Source organism: Tympanuchus pallidicinctus, unplaced genomic scaffold (assembly GCF_026119805.1).
Source record: "Tympanuchus pallidicinctus isolate F22 unplaced genomic scaffold, pur_lepc_1.0 scaffold6, whole genome shotgun sequence".
Lineage (NCBI taxonomy): Eukaryota > Metazoa > Chordata > Aves > Galliformes > Phasianidae > Tympanuchus > Tympanuchus pallidicinctus.
In genome coordinates this window covers 44,820,401-44,836,830 of record NW_026294780.1, presented here as the reverse complement: position 1 = coordinate 44,836,830, position 16,430 = coordinate 44,820,401, and the positions used below count along the sequence as shown (strand labels likewise).

Below are 16,430 nucleotides of genomic sequence, written 5' to 3'. Positions count from 1 at the left end.
GGACCATCCAATAATTTTCTTGACCCACCTTGCTTCAACTTCCATCAGATCTGAAAGCTTACATCTCAAGACAAACACAGCAAACACAGTTTCTATTCCTATGCAGTCAGACAGGATTTCTGCATTTAATTTAATCATACCGTTATAATCACCAACACAACCAAATATATTTTTTTACTATTTCCACTTGAGTGATTATTACACAAACAAAACATGTGATAGGGCTGTGCACAACCAACTGTTTTGCACAAATGTAGTCCATCTTTAATCAGTACAGAATCATAGAATAGAATCATAGAATGACCTGAGTTGGGAGGGACCCACAACCATCATCATGTTCAACTCTTTGTAAACACTTTGCTGCTAATACAGGTTTTTCAGTGGCACACTGCTAATGAGGTTGCATTCCCACATCTCAGAGTGCAGAGTGTTTTCCTGGAAAGCACCATCATAGGCCATTTGTTGAAGTTTCAGAGAAAAGTTCTGGCAGGTGAAAAAGAGCATTAGTAGATCTGTGGCAATGTTTCCCTAACTGAAAACAGAACCAAAGAAATCTAAGCCTAAGGGGAAGTTTGAAGGGAAGTATTAGGATGAATGTCACTTCCCCTTGGGAGGGCTCAAAATCATAGAGTCATGGGATGCTTTGAGTTGGGCCCATTACAGAAGTCCAACCCATCTTTCACTAGATCAGGTTGTTCAGAGTCCAGTATGACTCTGAACACTTACAGTGACGGGGCATCCAGAGCTTCTCTAAGAACTTGTTCCAGTGCCTCACCACCCATGTTGTGAAGAATTTCTTCCTTATATCTGGTCTAGTTTGGGAGGAGTTAGAAAAACAGCAGCAACTACCAGCTTTACCAGACAAGCACCCTTATTTTTTACAAGAGAAGGGAGGCAGCAGTGCCTATTGCCATCTTTCAACTACAGATAGGACCTAAACCATGGTTCCTGTATTAAGCACAGCAAGGGGAAACTGTACATTGTGATTCAGCCAACGACCCGATGGAGCTCTGCTGCTTCTCACCTCTCTTGTATCGATTCTGCTACGCTTCACGGATGCCCTTCCAAGCTGAACTGCCCCACTTTACCTGCAGAATGCCATTCCCTTTTCCGTGCCTTGGTTAGTTTTCTGCTGATTCAACAAGCTAAACCATTTCAGTGCAAGATTAGACAACCACCAGACCTAACGTAAGAAGAGGGAGGAAAAGAGGGATGAGGTTTTCTCCTAACCATGGAAGCAAGCCATTAAACTGACACAAGCTGTATGGAACAGGTACTTCCATCCTGAGAGGTGGATTCGTGGGGAGTTAAGCCAACTGTGCTGCTGGCAAAGGAACAAGCTCCATCCTTTTCCCTTCCCTTAGTCATGCTTTCCTGATGCCTGCTCTCTGCTGGCTGTGACATCCACGTAGCCACATGTTAGCTTAGACCTTCTTGCCAACAGAGCCGAAAGCTAATCCAGTTTAAAAAAAAAGTTTTCAGCGGGATCAATTTCCTCACCCAGCTGATCCCACAGCCTAACAGACACTGATGCCAGCATAAGGGAGCCAGAGAGGGCCCTGTCTCAGTGGCAGCCTGCACACGTGTCAACATAAAGCCGGAGTGCCCCCCTCAGCCATAATTTCCCAAATGCTTCTAGCCAGCTCTTGCCAAAGTCGCTGCCAAAAGTAACACAATCTTGCCCTTTGGCCACATCAGCTCCTCATCGTGGGCCCCAGCCACCCTCTGTGTTGTGCTGGAGAAGATATCTATCACAAAACTGATGGATAAAAGTAGCTGGAGGTCAAAGTAGCTCCTTTTATTTCCAGGTTTGCCTTCCCTGTCAGTAAGGCTTCTTGAAAGCCATGCTACTGAAGACGTGTCAGGCTGCAATTGTCTCTCACGGTGAAACACAGAGAATGAAGGGCTGAGGACATTTGCCAGACTTACCCTTGACTCCAGGTCTAGTTTTCTTTTCCCTGGAGGAGGTTCAGGCTTCGCGTCCCGTTGCAGAGGTGTCAGAGCACACCCAGAGCACGTTCCAGCTTCGGGCTTGTTGAAGCACGCTGCTTTATTCGTATGAGCATACCTCAGTTGGAGAGAGGCAACCTGAGATGTGCCATGAAGCTGCTGTCGGGACCTAATTGGAAATCAACCTGCCAGCGGTGCCAGTACAGCTCAGTAAGAAGACACTGTAAGACAGCATAAATAAACTATTCAAAGCAGCTCTGTGTATCAAACACCTTAACCATGTATGAACGTTGCACAACTACGCTGCATCTGACTACACTTGTTTTTTGACAGATACATCTGGACTACATTAAACACTCCAAAAGAAGGATCAGAGAAAGCCATTTCTTATCATAGTTCCATTAGAACTACTTTTAATATGCATTGTAAAAATACCAGGCATTAAGAATCCATGAAGGATCAGCAGCAGCTGAAATGTTCGACTGTACTTTAGAGGTCTGAATTTCAGAGACCGCCTCGGTATTCTGCAAGGTCTCCAATTCCCGATTCGGCAGCACTGAAAAGTCCCGTCGTTCTACAGGCAGAGCTTTGACCCTAACTAATACTCAGCACTTTGTCAGATTTCCCCATGAGGAGGAAAACTTGGTGATGAATTCAGTTATCTCCTCAGTGTAATCCTATTTATTTACAAAGAATGTACAGCCACGTCCCATTTCCTTGCACGCAGAGGAAGCAAATGGGAGGGAGCGTGCTGCAGCAGTCCAAGTTTGCTGCTCTAGCCAGGATGCTTGCCCAGAAGAAGCTGTCCCTTGGCTTTTTCTCAGGGCCATGCACCACTGCTTCTCCCACTGTCTGCTGGCTCTCGCCTGGTGTTTCCGCTCCCTGACATGCACGCAGGCAAACACAGCTGCAACCAATCTGGGCTCTTGCTGCCGCGTTCGCAAACCGTCCCCAGAGAAATCTGACTTTCCCCAAATTAGTGCTTGCTCATAGGAATTAGCTCATCTTAGTGCCTGGCTGTGCAGCCCTGTGCTGTGGGCAACGGTTTCTAGTTTTTCGCTCTCTTGTGCCGTTAAAGAACTTAATTGCTCCTTCCTGAATGAAGCCTAGCCAGCATGCCTGTCAGTTTTAATGAGGTTTGTGACTGCCTATAGATCAAAGCTCTGCTCCGATGCGTTTTGCTTATATTGCATAAAAATGAAAGGAGAAGTGACCTCCAAAGTAAATAGAACAACGAGGAACAAAGTTAATTTTCATACACCATTTCTGCTGTGCCTTGGCAAGTGTCAGATTAACTGTGTAAAGCAGGAGACTTCCTACAGAACGTAAATCCTCCCAAGAACACATTATGATGAAGATCTGACGCGCACAAGCACAACCTGTTTTTCATCTGAGACCTTGTCTGTATCATCTTCCAAACCACAGGCCTGACCCTGCGAGTGCTTGCAGTAAACAGACCTTGATTTTCCAGTCCTGCGCTATCATTTACTTCTGTGCAAGCTGTGTGAGGAAGTTACTACACCCATTCCAGCGCATGTAATAACCTTTTTTTCCACTGGTTTTTACAGGTGGAAATGCCTCCTCCAAGTTTGTGGCAGCACAGCAGTGAGTATCAGTGTTTTTTTCCTAGCAGGGCTCTAGAGGCAATGCGGATTAAGAGGAATCATTTTGCTGAGACTTATTAGTCATGTTGTATTACATGCTGTAACAACCGGTGATGCATTACATAGTTCCCTTCTCTCCTGCAGATTCGATGACATCAGGGAACCTTGCTGAAACGCATTCATCTGCAGCCTGTGGACCTAGCTTGCAGGGCTCATGAGAGATAGTTGTGTTTTGTGAATGAGGCTCAGAGCAGAAGAACACGAGTCAGTGACTGCCCTCTTCTTTCAGCATGACCTCCAGATACTCCCACATTTGTGGAATGGATGGGACCCGTTCTAATTTTCTGTTCTTTCTCCTATTCTTCTAAGATGGTTCCCAGACAAATTGTCTCTCCTGCTACCGTTCAAGGAAAAGAAGATAAAACCCTATGAGCAACAAACTTGTTTAGGCGTGCGGAGCATAATTTTGCTTCCAGTGTGGGAGGACCCGAAATACTTGGCCTCCCCAGTGAAAGAAACACACACTCAGGAAAGGCAGATGCTGAATTAACCCTTCATTACCAACCCCAGTTGGAGCCCAGATCTCTATTTCCTTGGGGCAGCCGTTTGCACAGCATAAACATTTTGTGCAGCCCCGCTGTTCTAAACAGGCTGCAGGAGAAAAATATTCAGATCTGGTACCATCCTGCTGGAATTTCTCATCTCCTCCCCCACAAAAGGCATATGAAAAAGCTCCACGCATTACCAGCTGCTTTCCTTGCTCTGGCCTGACCCACGCTGTATGCTGTTGGTTTTCTCAGCTGTGTGGCTTTACCCACATACCCCACTGTGACACCGAGCTGTCACCAGCACTCACGGACACCGGTGGAACCAGGCTTCCAGCTAAGGAAGCAATGGAGAGGAAAGCACCCCCAAAAGCCCTGCTGCCCTGTGACCCAGCAGGCATGGTGATGCTGCCTTGGTGCGGCAAGACCTGCTCGTTTTCCCAGTGGTCATATGGGGAAAAAAACAGTAGAAAAAATAGGATGGAAGTCATTTGTAGGTTGGGTCTCTTCCTAAGCTTGTTTTGTTTTGCTTTCTAAAAATTATTTTATTTTTAATATATTAACATTTGCCATTCAGCATTTACTGTAACAAACCCACAGTGCACAATAAAAATCCCACAGTGCCTTAAATGGGACTAATTATGGCAACACCGAGCTACCAACGAGAACGGCGATGCCCTACATATGAAATGAATAAACATCAGTTTCCACCTCATATTGACTTCTCAGAAGTTCAGGAATAATCCCATTTGGCATATTTTAAGGAAGCGAGTTCTTGACCCCAGATGTTTATGGGCTGTAACAGTAAACTCAATAAAAGAAAGGAAGCATATTTGAAAGCTGCTCTTAAAATCAGATTGGTTTTAGGCGCTGCTTTGTGTAAGGCCGCTTTGCACCTCGTGCTTCACGTGGAGGGCTGAGTGTGACTGACACAGCCCGTCCCAACCAAAAAGGCACTTCTTGCTGCGAGCATTTCCTTCCACATCGCCTTTCCAACACCCACTTTCCACCCGCTGCGCCCGCTCAGCTGTGCACACGCATTGCACCAGTTGCATCATTGTCTGTATCAAGCCTCCAGGGAGCGTTCTAGGTGAAATGCCAGGCAGAGAGAGAGCGGCTGAAAATCACGAGGGACGCCAAGCGTGGCCCAAATTGATTTGGAGATGAATATGCCTCTAAAGAGAGGTACTGCAGCCATCCGTTGTCCGCAGGTTGTTGTAGATCGGCAGCTCGCTACGCGTGTTGTAAGCTTCCCTACAAATCAAGAACACGGCTGCTGGGACACCCCTACAGGGCGGCAACGAGCCGCGCCGGACACTGGATAAGGCGGGAGGACGCCCGCCATGTCGCAGCGCACAGCCCGCCCGCCGGCACCTCCCGCCCGCCAGGGGGCGCTGCTCTCACCGCCCCGCCCGCCGCCGCCGCTGCTCTGTTAGCCCGCGCCTGCGCGCTTCGGCCCGGCTCGGCTCGGCTCGGCTGGCGGGGCCCGGCCAGCTATGGCCGCCTCCGTCTTTTGCTGCCTCCGCTGGTGCCGGGATGGCGGTGCCGGTCACATCCCGCTGAAGGAGATGCCGGCAGTGCAGCTGGACACGCAGCGTATGGGTGAGCGGAGCGGCCTCCGTGGCTGTGAGGGGCGGCGGGGCTGGGGAGAGCGGGCGGCGAGGTGGGGCACTGCGGGGCTGCTGTAGGGCCCGTGCTGTGCTCTGGGCACCAGGAGGCGAAGGTCCTGCCGTGGAAGAGAACCTCGTGTTGTTTTATTTTCGGAGGGAGTGTGGGCTCGGTGCTTCCTCACAGGGAACCTCTCGGTTAAATTGTGCGTTCTGCCTTTGCTGTGGGCCGGCGTGCTGCCCCAAACTCCCTGGCTGAAATGAGAGCGGCATACGGGTTTTAAATAAATAAAGCCCAACTGAAAGATGAGCCAGCCCATAAACTTCCCTCTGTTTCATTGTTAGAAGCGTGGCCCGTCGTTGTAGTTCTCGCAGACTAATGAAGCTCTGCCTGGGGCTGAAAGAGCAAACATCTCTGTGTTGAGGGCTTTCAAGGGCTCTTCCAGACTCCTGAAAGAGTTTTCAAGTTTTGCTTTTCTTTCTTCTTGCAGGAACAGATGTCGTCATTGTTAAAAATGGCAGAAGGATATGTGGCACTGGAGGCTGCCTCGCCAACGCGCCCCTACATCAAAACAAGAGCTATTTTGAGTTTAAAATCCAGTCCACAGGTTAGTCAGCAAAAGCTTCTAACTTGGAAGGCGTAGCAGGTTACTGAGTGGTCGTGTCTCAGATGCCGAGCGTGCGCATCTTTCCAGTTGTATCCTTGAACTTTGTGAACATCAGAGACTCTTACAAATGGGCATTTAGAAAAGGAGGTTTGTTTGGTTTTTAATTGAGATTCTGCAATATTGAAAAGAACAGTAAGTAAACTTATTAACTAGAAGAGTACCAACACTAAGATGTTGTGTGTGTACTGTCACATGCATGCTTTTTGGTTGACATATTATAAAAACAAACTAGGGAAGTAATCCTGCGTCTGTACTTAGCATTGGTGTGGCCTCACCTCGAGTACTGTGTTCAGTTTTGGGCACCTCAGTACAGAAAGGACACTGGGGTGGTGGAGCAGGTCCAAAGAAGGGCAGCAAGGCTTGTGAAGGGCTTGGAGAATATGTCCTATGAGGAGAGACTGAAGGAACTGGGCCACTTTAATCTGGGGAAAAGGAGGCTGAGGGGAAGACCTTCTTGCTCTCTTCCAATATATGAAAGGTGCTTACAGCGAGAGCGGGGCTGGTCTCTTCTCACTGCTGACAGGTGACAGGACGAGGGGAAGTGGCCTCAAGCTGTGCTAGGGTAATTTTAGGTTGGATATCAGGAAACACTTCTTTACAGAAAGGGCTGTTAAGCACTGGAATAGGCTGCCCAGGGAGGTGGTTGTGTCTCCATCCCTGGGTGTGTTTAAAATCCGTTTGGATGTGGTGCTCAGGCTCATGATTTAGCAGAGGGTTGTTAGAGTTAGGGTAGTATGGTCAGGTTGTGGTTGGACTTCATGATCTTTAAGGTCTTTTCCAACCTGAGCAATTCTATGATTATGATTGTATGTATGATCACATAAACCATTCGCTATGAAGTCTTGGTTTTTAACAGTGAGATTTATCCAGCAGTATCTGTACCTATTTGTCGACCTTGATTTGTGATTAATACGTACTGTGTTTGTCTGAGCAATGGTAACATTCCTTGTGCTCTATTGTGCTCTTCAAACAATGTGCAGCTTTTGTTCCAGCACTACTTTTGTTGAAAGGAACCTTTTAGCATGTTTACTTCTTCTGCACAAATTTGCAATATAAGATAGCAGAAATGAGTGGAATTTGGAAACATTATGCTTCTGCTAATGCAGTCAGCTCTGCTAGTGCAGAGGGCACTCCAGACTTGCCTGTATTCCAGTATTAGAAATGTTCATTATTTTTAAAAACATTACACAGTATCAGAATGAAACTGTCCTTTCTCAGAGTGTAGGAAAACAAAAGAAGAAGGGAACTGTTACTCTGGAGACAGGCCTTAATATACTAACCAGAGCTTGAACCTGACTCTTTCTGGGTAAGGATTATTTGCATCCAGCTTGAAGGGCAGGCAGTGTGAGCAAAGATCAATCTAAAGCACCTCATGTTCAAAAGAGTTGTTTAGTTTTAAACTACATGTAAAGCCCAGTTCAAGCAATTTTACTGTCCTTCCTGTCAGAGGGGGAGAATCAACTGCAGCTGCTGTTCACATGTGGCTGTTCCTCACACAAGTGCAGTATCCATGCGCCTATACTTTAGAAAAGCTGGAAATAAACTTTTCTTGTCCCTCTGAATCCTGTCTCATCTATTCCTGTGACCAAAGGCAGGAGAATCACAGAATCACAGAATTGTAGGGGTTGGAAGGGACCTCCAGAGATCATCGAGTCCAACCCCCCTGCCAAAGCAGGTTCCCTACAGCAGGTTGCACAGGTAGGCGTCCAGGCAGGTCTTGGACATCTCCAGAGAAGGAGACTCCACCACCTCCCTGGGCAGCCTGTTCCAGTGCTCCGTCACCTCACTGTAAAGAAGTTCTTGCGCACATTTGTGCAGAACTTCCTATGCTGCAGTTTCCAGCTGTTTCCCCTTGTCCTGTCTCCACTCACCACTGAAAACAGTCTGGCCTCACCATTCTGCCCCCCACACCTTAGATATTTTATTTTGATTAGATTATTTATTTTAATTGTAGACTACTCAGCCTAAAACTTAGATTTGCAGTCTACCAGGGGTCAGCTAGCCTGGCTATTGGAAAGATTTTCAAAATCTAATCTGGCTCTTGTTCAGATTTATGTCCTTTTCACTCTGGACTTGTAAGTATTAGAATAAATTGTTCAGCATTTTTTTACTTTTGAAACTGACATATTTTTGCTTCATTTTAGTCTTGTGTAGATTAAGCAGACCTAGTCTTTTCATCAACTACTTAGTAGTTCGTATTTTTCCTTTTTTTTTAATTGGTTTTCATGTTTCTTGTAGAATTTCTCTAACTGACCTAATTCATCATAGTGTATGATGCTTAAAATGGCTGCTGTGCGCCAGCTGCAGTGGGCATCCTTCACATCCTTTGCATATATTTCCTTTATACATGTCTTACAACCAGAATTTGTTCATAGCTTTAAACTGAGACAGGGGAGGTTTAGGTTAGATACTAGGAGGAAGTTTTTCACACAGAAGGTGGTGAGGCACTGGAACAGGTTGCCCAAGGAGGCTGTGGATGCCCCATCCCTGGAGGCATTCAAGGCCAGGCTGGATGTGGCTCTGGGCAGCCTGGTCTGCTGGTTGGTGACCCTGCACACAGCAGGGGGTTGAAACTGGATGAGCACTGTGGTCCTTTTCAACCCAGGCTGTTCTGTGATTCTATGACTCACAGTCAACAGGTGCTCTGTGATAACCCTCAAATTATGTTAGCTGGTTGCCAAGCCACTGTTGTATCTGTGCTACTGGTTATTCCTATCTAACTGCTCATCTCTGTAATTCAGTACAAGGAAACCCATTTGCCATGCTTCAGACCTCTTAACCAATGTGTCAGGTTCATTTCAAAATGGAGTGGCTTGCACTCCTGGCAGGCTGATATGGGCGGTGCGTTTAATAAGCACATTGTAGTGGTATTTAAGTCAAGTTGTTTCAAATTCAGGTTGTTCACAAATCCATCCTAGGGGATTTGTTTTTCACATCCTTCTAGATTTTCAGTGTTGGTTTCTAGTGTGTTTTGGGAGTAGAAGTTGAGCTTAGTGGTTGGAAGTCTCTGGATCCTTATTCTTCAAGATAGATACTATTTTTCTTCAATGTTTTGTGACTGCTGGTACTTCCAGTGTAAGGCTACTGGTAGTACTTCTTTGGCACTTGTTAAGAAATCCTCTTTATGCTGTTCTACTTCAGTCAGACACTCTAAATCATGCATATTTATTTTCTTACCATGTTAATGTCACATCCTAGGCATTTGGGGTATCGGAGTTGCAACCCAGAAAGCAAACTTGAATCAAATTCCACTTGGCCGAGATGTCCATAGCCTGGTGATGAGGAATGATGGAGCTCTGTACTACAACAACGAGGAGAAAAACAGATTACCAGCCAACAGCTTGCCACAGGAGGGCGATGTGGTGGTGAGTTTCTTTGTGCTTTGTTGTCTTCTCTTGCTGTTCCCACATTTCTCTTATTTACAGCTGTGTGGTCAAACTGACTGTTTTGGTCGAGTTATTGTTTGGCTCTTGTCTCACAGTTTGGAGAGCCTAGATATAAACTCCTGTTGTGTTTGACTGGATCAGCAGCCTGGACATAAGTGGGCTTTGTTCTGAGCATTAGAGAATCATTATTGGGATGGAAGGGACCTAAAAGGTCATCTAGTGCAGCTGCCCCCCAGTGGATGGGGACACCTACAGCTCAATCAGACTGTGTTTCTGAGTGGAGAACCAACTTTACCAGCATTTGAACAGCAGCCACTAATGCTCTGCTGTGGTCTGGTGTCTAGCTGGCTGATGAGTCCCATCACAGGGGTTCTGCATTGGTCCAGTGAGATTTCTCTGAACAAACAGTGTGCTAGAATGCATTGCATAGTCATGTTCCATGCCCTGCTCAACTCAGGGTCCCATAACTGACTGGTTAATGATTAGAATGATTGAACTGAGCAGTGATTGATCCTGGGTGACAGAGGGATTGATTTTTTTCTAGCCAAATTCGCAAAGAAGGAGAGAGAGATTATGTGGGGATTGAATGGAAAAAGGGTCACATTCACTGGGAAGATGACTGAAAAGCAAGAGCAAATTGAGAATCCAAAAGTTTTTCTACTTTGCTGTGCCAGGTTTCCCAAAATGTCTGTTGACTTTGTGTTCTGTTTTATTGCTGACATGTTCTCAGTGTCCCTGTAGAGATGTACTTTTGAAAATACTTGGGAGCGTATCACTGCTAGTTCTTGCTTCTGAAAAGCACTGATTAGAAATACCATCTATGGAAGCCCTGAACAGCTAAAGCTGCCTCCTCCCCCCTTTACCTGCAGACTCTGTGTTATTCTTTTAATCCCCTTCTGACATCATTTTCTTGGAGGGCTGCAGACTGTGTCAGGGTTTGGTTAACCTCCGCAGTCAGGAACAGCTTCAAACAGTTGATCACAGACCTGAAGGTGATGCATCATTTGGTAACTCCCCACTTGTTGTAAATTTCAATTTATTGTGTTCTGTCATGGGAATCGATTCTGAAGCAGTGCCTGGCAACACAGATTGTCACACTCAGACGTACCAAAACAACTGCTTAGCTGACAAAGAAGTAATTTATTACCTCACTAGCGCTTGCTTTCTGCTCTGTGGTGAGCACATTTATAGCGTTGTGTATGAAACCATGGCCTGTTACTGCTGGCAGAGAAAATGAGCTGAGAGTGGCTTCCATGCACGGGTATGGACAAATATACAAATAGCATCCTTATTTATTACAATTATTCCCATGGAAAGATACAAACAAGAAGACTGCAGGCTGCTTGTTATTCTCAATTGTTAGAAATGTTGTGATTCTTTACCTGGTTGTGGAATAGTCAGGAAATCTGTGCTGTGAGCCAGCCTCATTAAGATACAGCGTGTGATACTGTTCTCAATGTGCACTAAGGGATCCTGCTGTTCCTCATCACTTATTGACTTCAAGTCCTTTGCAGGAGTATTTCAGGTGAAGTTTTCTAGGATGCTGTGGTTTGCGTAACAGTGTTTAAAATCTGCCTGTGGCTGAAAAGTTGAGTAGTGTTCTTTTATGTATAAATTTGTTGATGGTATTTGGTTTTGTCAATCTTTTGTGTTTTGCAGGGCATCACATACGACCACGTAGAATTAAATGTATATTTAAATGGGAAGAACATGCACTGTCCAGCTTCAGGTATCCGAGGGACTGTCTATCCAGTTGTCTATGGTAAGCCAGAGATTTTCAAACTGTTTTATATTTTGGACGTTGTTTTTGCACCAGGTCTAATTTGTGAATTCTTCTCCTCTCTTAGATGGAACACATCTTTCCAGTCACACGTCTGTCATTTATTTTGACAATGAAAGCAATTACCTACATGGAAATACAAAAGTAGGGAGATAAAGAAGTATATTTTCACTTCATTTGCAATGCTGTTAATAGCCAGAAAACAAAGAACATTGCTTCCTAGCAAAGTATCCACCTTCAACAGGCAGGGATGTTACTGCAGCTGGTCTATAAGCAGCCAGTTAAAAGGAACTATAAAGAGATGAAAGAAAGAAAAAGAACAAATTCAGCATAGCCTAGCTACGTGAGCTAATCTAGTTTATCTCTGAAGCTTGATGTTTATGCCTGTTAATTCTACATACTTGATAAGTGCTTTCAGTGTGAAATACAAATAGATACTGAATTGCCATCTGTATTCTCATACAGAAGTAATAACTGTCATGCAGTACCAGTACAGCTGCTTGCTGTCTAGTGGGACAGCTTCTTTCCTACGTTACCAAAATGAAACCCAGTTCTGAAATCCAGCAGCTGTTGCAGGAGTTGTGGTAGCTGCTTTGCCAGCAGCCGTCAATGCAGCAGAGCAGTTTTGAGCGAGGAATAAATACCATGTCCAATTAATCCCTGCACAGGCAGTTTAAGAAAGAATTTTTGAATTATGGAAGCTGGAATTTGGCCAAGACATGTGTTAACAATTTACTCTTCTAGAACTTGGCGGTGTTTTTGTAGTTCCCAAGTAGTCAGAATTCTGTTTAACATCTCGTCTGAAAGGCAGCACTTCCCCTTGCTCAGTGTATAATCTATGCTGTACTCTGGGTTGCCTTACAGTTTACAGCAAACGATAACTGCTCATCGGATTCCCTTTACTACACCTGCAGGCATCTCCAGTTTATTTTTGTTCCTGTGTGAGAACTTAGTCTGAGCAATATCCCCCATCTGAGCTCACTTACCTCTTGAGATACCATTAGCTATATGATGTGGATAATTAGGTCATTTCATGCTCGATTCCCACTAATATCTTGACACATTCTTGATGCTACGTTTTATGAGCAGGAAGCAGATACTGTTAGATATGCCACAGAGCCTTTGAAGTCTGTAAATCCAGACTTACACCTTTCCAAGCTATTAAGAATGGAAATTGTTTTCACGTTGTTATTTTCTCATGTGTGCTTAAGCCACACGATGGCGCTGCTAAAATGCTGTGGCAGACAATAGCTGCCCTGCAGCACTGCTCCTGACAGGCTGGGCCAGCAGCAGGAGAATAGTTGCTGTGTAATAGCTGATTCTTCCTTCTTCCTTTTAGTCTAGAAGCGGTGTTAGAGAATGCTGGTTGCTTTCAGTAAACATTTGGTGACATGTCATCCTATTGTAAATCTTTTTTTCTCACTTTTTTATGCAGTGGTTTTTTTACATTTTTATGCAGTGGCCTTTTGTTTTGCCAGACTCTTGTTATCATCTTCTACAAGTGGGCGTGATTTTATAATAATCATCTTGTTTCCTATGTATTGCTATAACAACTGAAACCTGCAAATTGATTTTGCATGGCTCTTACTTGCTATAAATTCTAAATGCAAACATCCTTTTAATGTAAGCTTTAGGTCAGGGGAAAGATTTGAGCACAGAAGAGAGTTTCTTAAGCATTTGCCCCATCCGCAATTCAGAGTGCAACTATAATGATAGGACAAGAGAGAATGGTTTTAAACTAGGCAGCAGAAGTTTAGGTTAGATATTAGGAGGAAGTTTTTCACACACAGGGTGGTGACGCACTGGAACAGGTTGCCCAAGGAGGCTGTGGATGCCCCATCCCTGGAGGCATTCAAGGCCAGGCTGGATGTGGCTCTGGGCAGCCTGGTCTGCTGGTTGGTGACCCTGCACATAGCAGGGGGTTGAAACTGGATGAGCATTGTGGTCCTTTTCAACTCAGGCCATTCTGTGATTCTGTGTCTTTCTAAAAGAAACACAGTGGAGCAGGTGAACACAGCATCATGTCTGACAGTGTAAAACACAAAAGTGAACTCAAAGGCTGCTCCCTGCAACCTTCAGGCATTTATGCATAAGTAAGATGTAAGCTCTGTATAAATGCTGCAGAACTGAACCTTAGAGGGAAAAATTCCTGTTGTAGCTCTGAGATATCTAAATTTCAAACCCAACTTTGGATGGAGATGGAGCTCTTCTATTTTGATCTAATATTATTTACCAGGTTTGTCTTAGAAGAAATTGTATTTGAAATAGAGAGCTTGCTTTTTTGTCCAGTTGGGCATTCCTATTTGCTACAGCAAATAGTGAAAGTTTTGTTGTGAAAATCCTTAGCAATTTTCTTTTGGTTTTATATACAAAAAGCAACACTTGTGTATATGGGAGGTCGAAAACTTGTAGAGGTATTTTAATAAGCTTTAACTTCCAACTTAAAGATGCAGCCAAGGAAGCTGTGTGTGTATCACATCCTAGAGCAGCAGTCTGACACCAGCCACTGCAGACATCTGAAATCTTTTAAACCTCCAGAAGAATCACTGTAGACTGCTGAAAGCCTATAAACCTCCAGCAAAATGAATAAGTGAACAGAAAAAATATGCAGCTGGGAGCTGACTATCCTGTGGTGTGTATTTAGTAGTGTTGTTACTCAACAGATTTACAGAGAAATAGAGTAGAAAATTTGAATGGAACTGCCTGAAGCTCTGCTAGCTTCCAGTGAAATCAGAGGTAGCATTCTCCTTGCTTCAGCAAGGATTGCTGTCAAGAAGAGTAAATGGGAGAAAAGAGACAATTTGATCTCATTGTGTGTGTGTAAAGGTGAACTTATTGAAGAGAATTATTTCACCTGTGTTACGTGTACATAAATATTCCTCCTGTTTTGAGTACAGTAAGGGGGCTAATAGGAGACAAATCTGTAAGAGTTCCTTCTCTAATTCCTTCTGTTTGATTCTTTTCTGCAGTGGATGACAGTGCCATTCTGGATTGTCAGTTCAGTGAATTTTATCATACTCCTCCACCAGGGTTTGAAAAGATCCTCTTCGAACAGCAAATCTTCTGAATGTCAACGTGGTGAACATTTGCACCCTGCACTGTTTTAAAAGCAAACCCAAAAGCTTTTTCACCTTAAATAAAGCTTCACATGTTACCTTTAGGAAACATATCTGTATTTTTAGTAAGTACTTGTGACCGTTGTCTGCAGAGTTATTTGATGCTGCAGTTAACACCTGAATTGTGTTGCAAACACTAGATTTCTGGCAGTGCTTCGTTGTTGCAGAAACCAGTGTTTTGGACCAGGTTTTTTTTCTGATTGATACTTGATGCATAAGGAGGCTAAGGGATGTAAGTGACACCAGAGCTCAGTATTCTGGACGAGCTGGAGCTCTGATAAAAGCCTGTAGTTCTTATGCATATGATAGCTCTGGAGATTGATAGTTCTCATGATTTTTTTTTCCCAACTTCTTCCATACAGAAGTTACGTACCTTGTTAGAAGGAAGTACTGTGTTTCTAGTCTGTACTCTGGAACTGTGGTGTCCTGGTTGTGCACAATGACTGACACACGATGGCATAACCAGCGGTGAGGTATTTTTTCCTTTGCAAGGTGTAATTTAATCCATTCCCTCACTCTTAGAATGGCAAATATGTATTTCTCCTAGCTTTTCAATTGCTTTTAACTGTGGCAGGTAATAGGATACTTTTGAGTAACGCTTCAAATACTGTTCTGTTGAACCTTAACAAAGTAAACCTGAACACCACCTGTATTTATTCTTTGTTTTGAAGACCGCAGCGCCGTGTTACTCTGATAGCAAAGTAAGAACCGATTGCTCAGCTTGAGTGTGTGAAGGATATGAGATGTTCTGGTGAAGCCTTACTTGTATACATTATTCTTTTATGGGATATCTTATTTAATTTCTTGTGAATGATTTATAAATGACGAGTGGCGAAGACATTGTTTTAAAATGTGATGCCCGTAAATATAAATTGAGATGCTTCCCCTCCATCCCCCCCTCACTGTCATGTATTTAATATACTTCCTAGAAGAATTGTAAAGAAAATCTTCATACTGGATGTTTGTTTCTTGGTTTTGGCTTTTCCTGGGTTGAGGCATTTGCATACGGGAATTATTTATTTAAGTCTTTTTTAGAAATGATCTGATTCTGAAGTTTTCAAATACAGCTTTCTCAAAGCCTCTCACCTTACGGTTTTCTGCATCTTGTCTTTTCATTCTGGGAAGTCCATTTTCCTTCTGTTTCGCCTTGCTGGAAGTATGAAACTGCTCCCAGAGAGTGGTCAGGCACTGCAATGGCTGCCCAGGGAGGTGGTGGAGGCGCCGTCCCTGGCAGTGTTCAAGAGGTGCCTGGATGAGGAGCTGTGAGATTTGCTTTAGTGCTTGTGGTAGCAGAGGTGATAGGAGAATGGCTGGACTAAATGATCTTGCAGGTCCTTTCCAACCTTGTGCTGTCATTGTCTGATTTGATTCTTTGCTATAGAACCTGATGGGACTGGTGCCCTTTTCAGCATGATGGTATAAACTGGGGAGATTTGGAATGCAGTCCTTTTTCCCCTTCAAATCTGTTCTGCTTTGTTGTGGGTCATATATTTGAAGATGATACAAAATCCTTGAGTTGATTTGGCTCTATTTGACACGTACCATAATGTTTCTGTAATCAAGTCTCAGCTTTTCAAACTTGAAATGAGTATATATACTGTTGTGTTGAAATATAAAAGAAGAGGGAAGGTGTATGCCCTTTTTCCTTTTGGTATCTTTGAACGATGCCTTCAGCAATGGTTCTTTGCCAACAAAGACTACAGAGAATAAAGTGCTTCTTGTGGAATTAAATTTATGTTCCTGGGGAAAAGGAAATATTTAAAGGAATTCTTAC

General features: G+C 44.1%; 1 protein-coding gene across 1 annotated transcript; it reads left to right on the top strand.

The window, feature by feature from the left end:
- Window positions 1-5,532: 5,532 nt before the first annotated feature.
- SPRYD7 (SPRY domain containing 7) lies at window positions 5,533-15,741 on the top strand. The gene is made up of 5 exons (XM_052664621.1): window positions 5,533-5,701; window positions 6,198-6,314; window positions 9,573-9,739; window positions 11,420-11,522; window positions 14,510-15,741. The coding sequence occupies exons 1-5, from the start codon at window positions 5,596-5,598 to the stop codon at window positions 14,605-14,607; spliced, it is 591 nt and encodes a 196-aa protein (XP_052520581.1). The 5' UTR covers window positions 5,533-5,595; the 3' UTR covers window positions 14,608-15,741.
- Window positions 15,742-16,430: the final 689 nt, after the last annotated feature.

What these genes read in the sequence shown, in the direction of transcription:
- SPRYD7 (XM_052664621.1), top strand. Translation starts at nt 5,596, where the DNA reads ATGGCCGCCTCCGTCTTTTGCTGCCTCCGCTGGTGCCGGGATGGCGGT. An exon ending in GCTGGACACGCAGCGTATGG is followed by an intron (nt 5,702 to 6,197) that starts GTGAGCGGAGCG and finishes TTCTTCTTGCAG; the next exon opens with GAACAGATGTCGTCATTGTT. An exon ending in GTTTAAAATCCAGTCCACAG is followed by an intron (nt 6,315 to 9,572) that starts GTTAGTCAGCAA and finishes GTCACATCCTAG; the next exon opens with GCATTTGGGGTATCGGAGTT.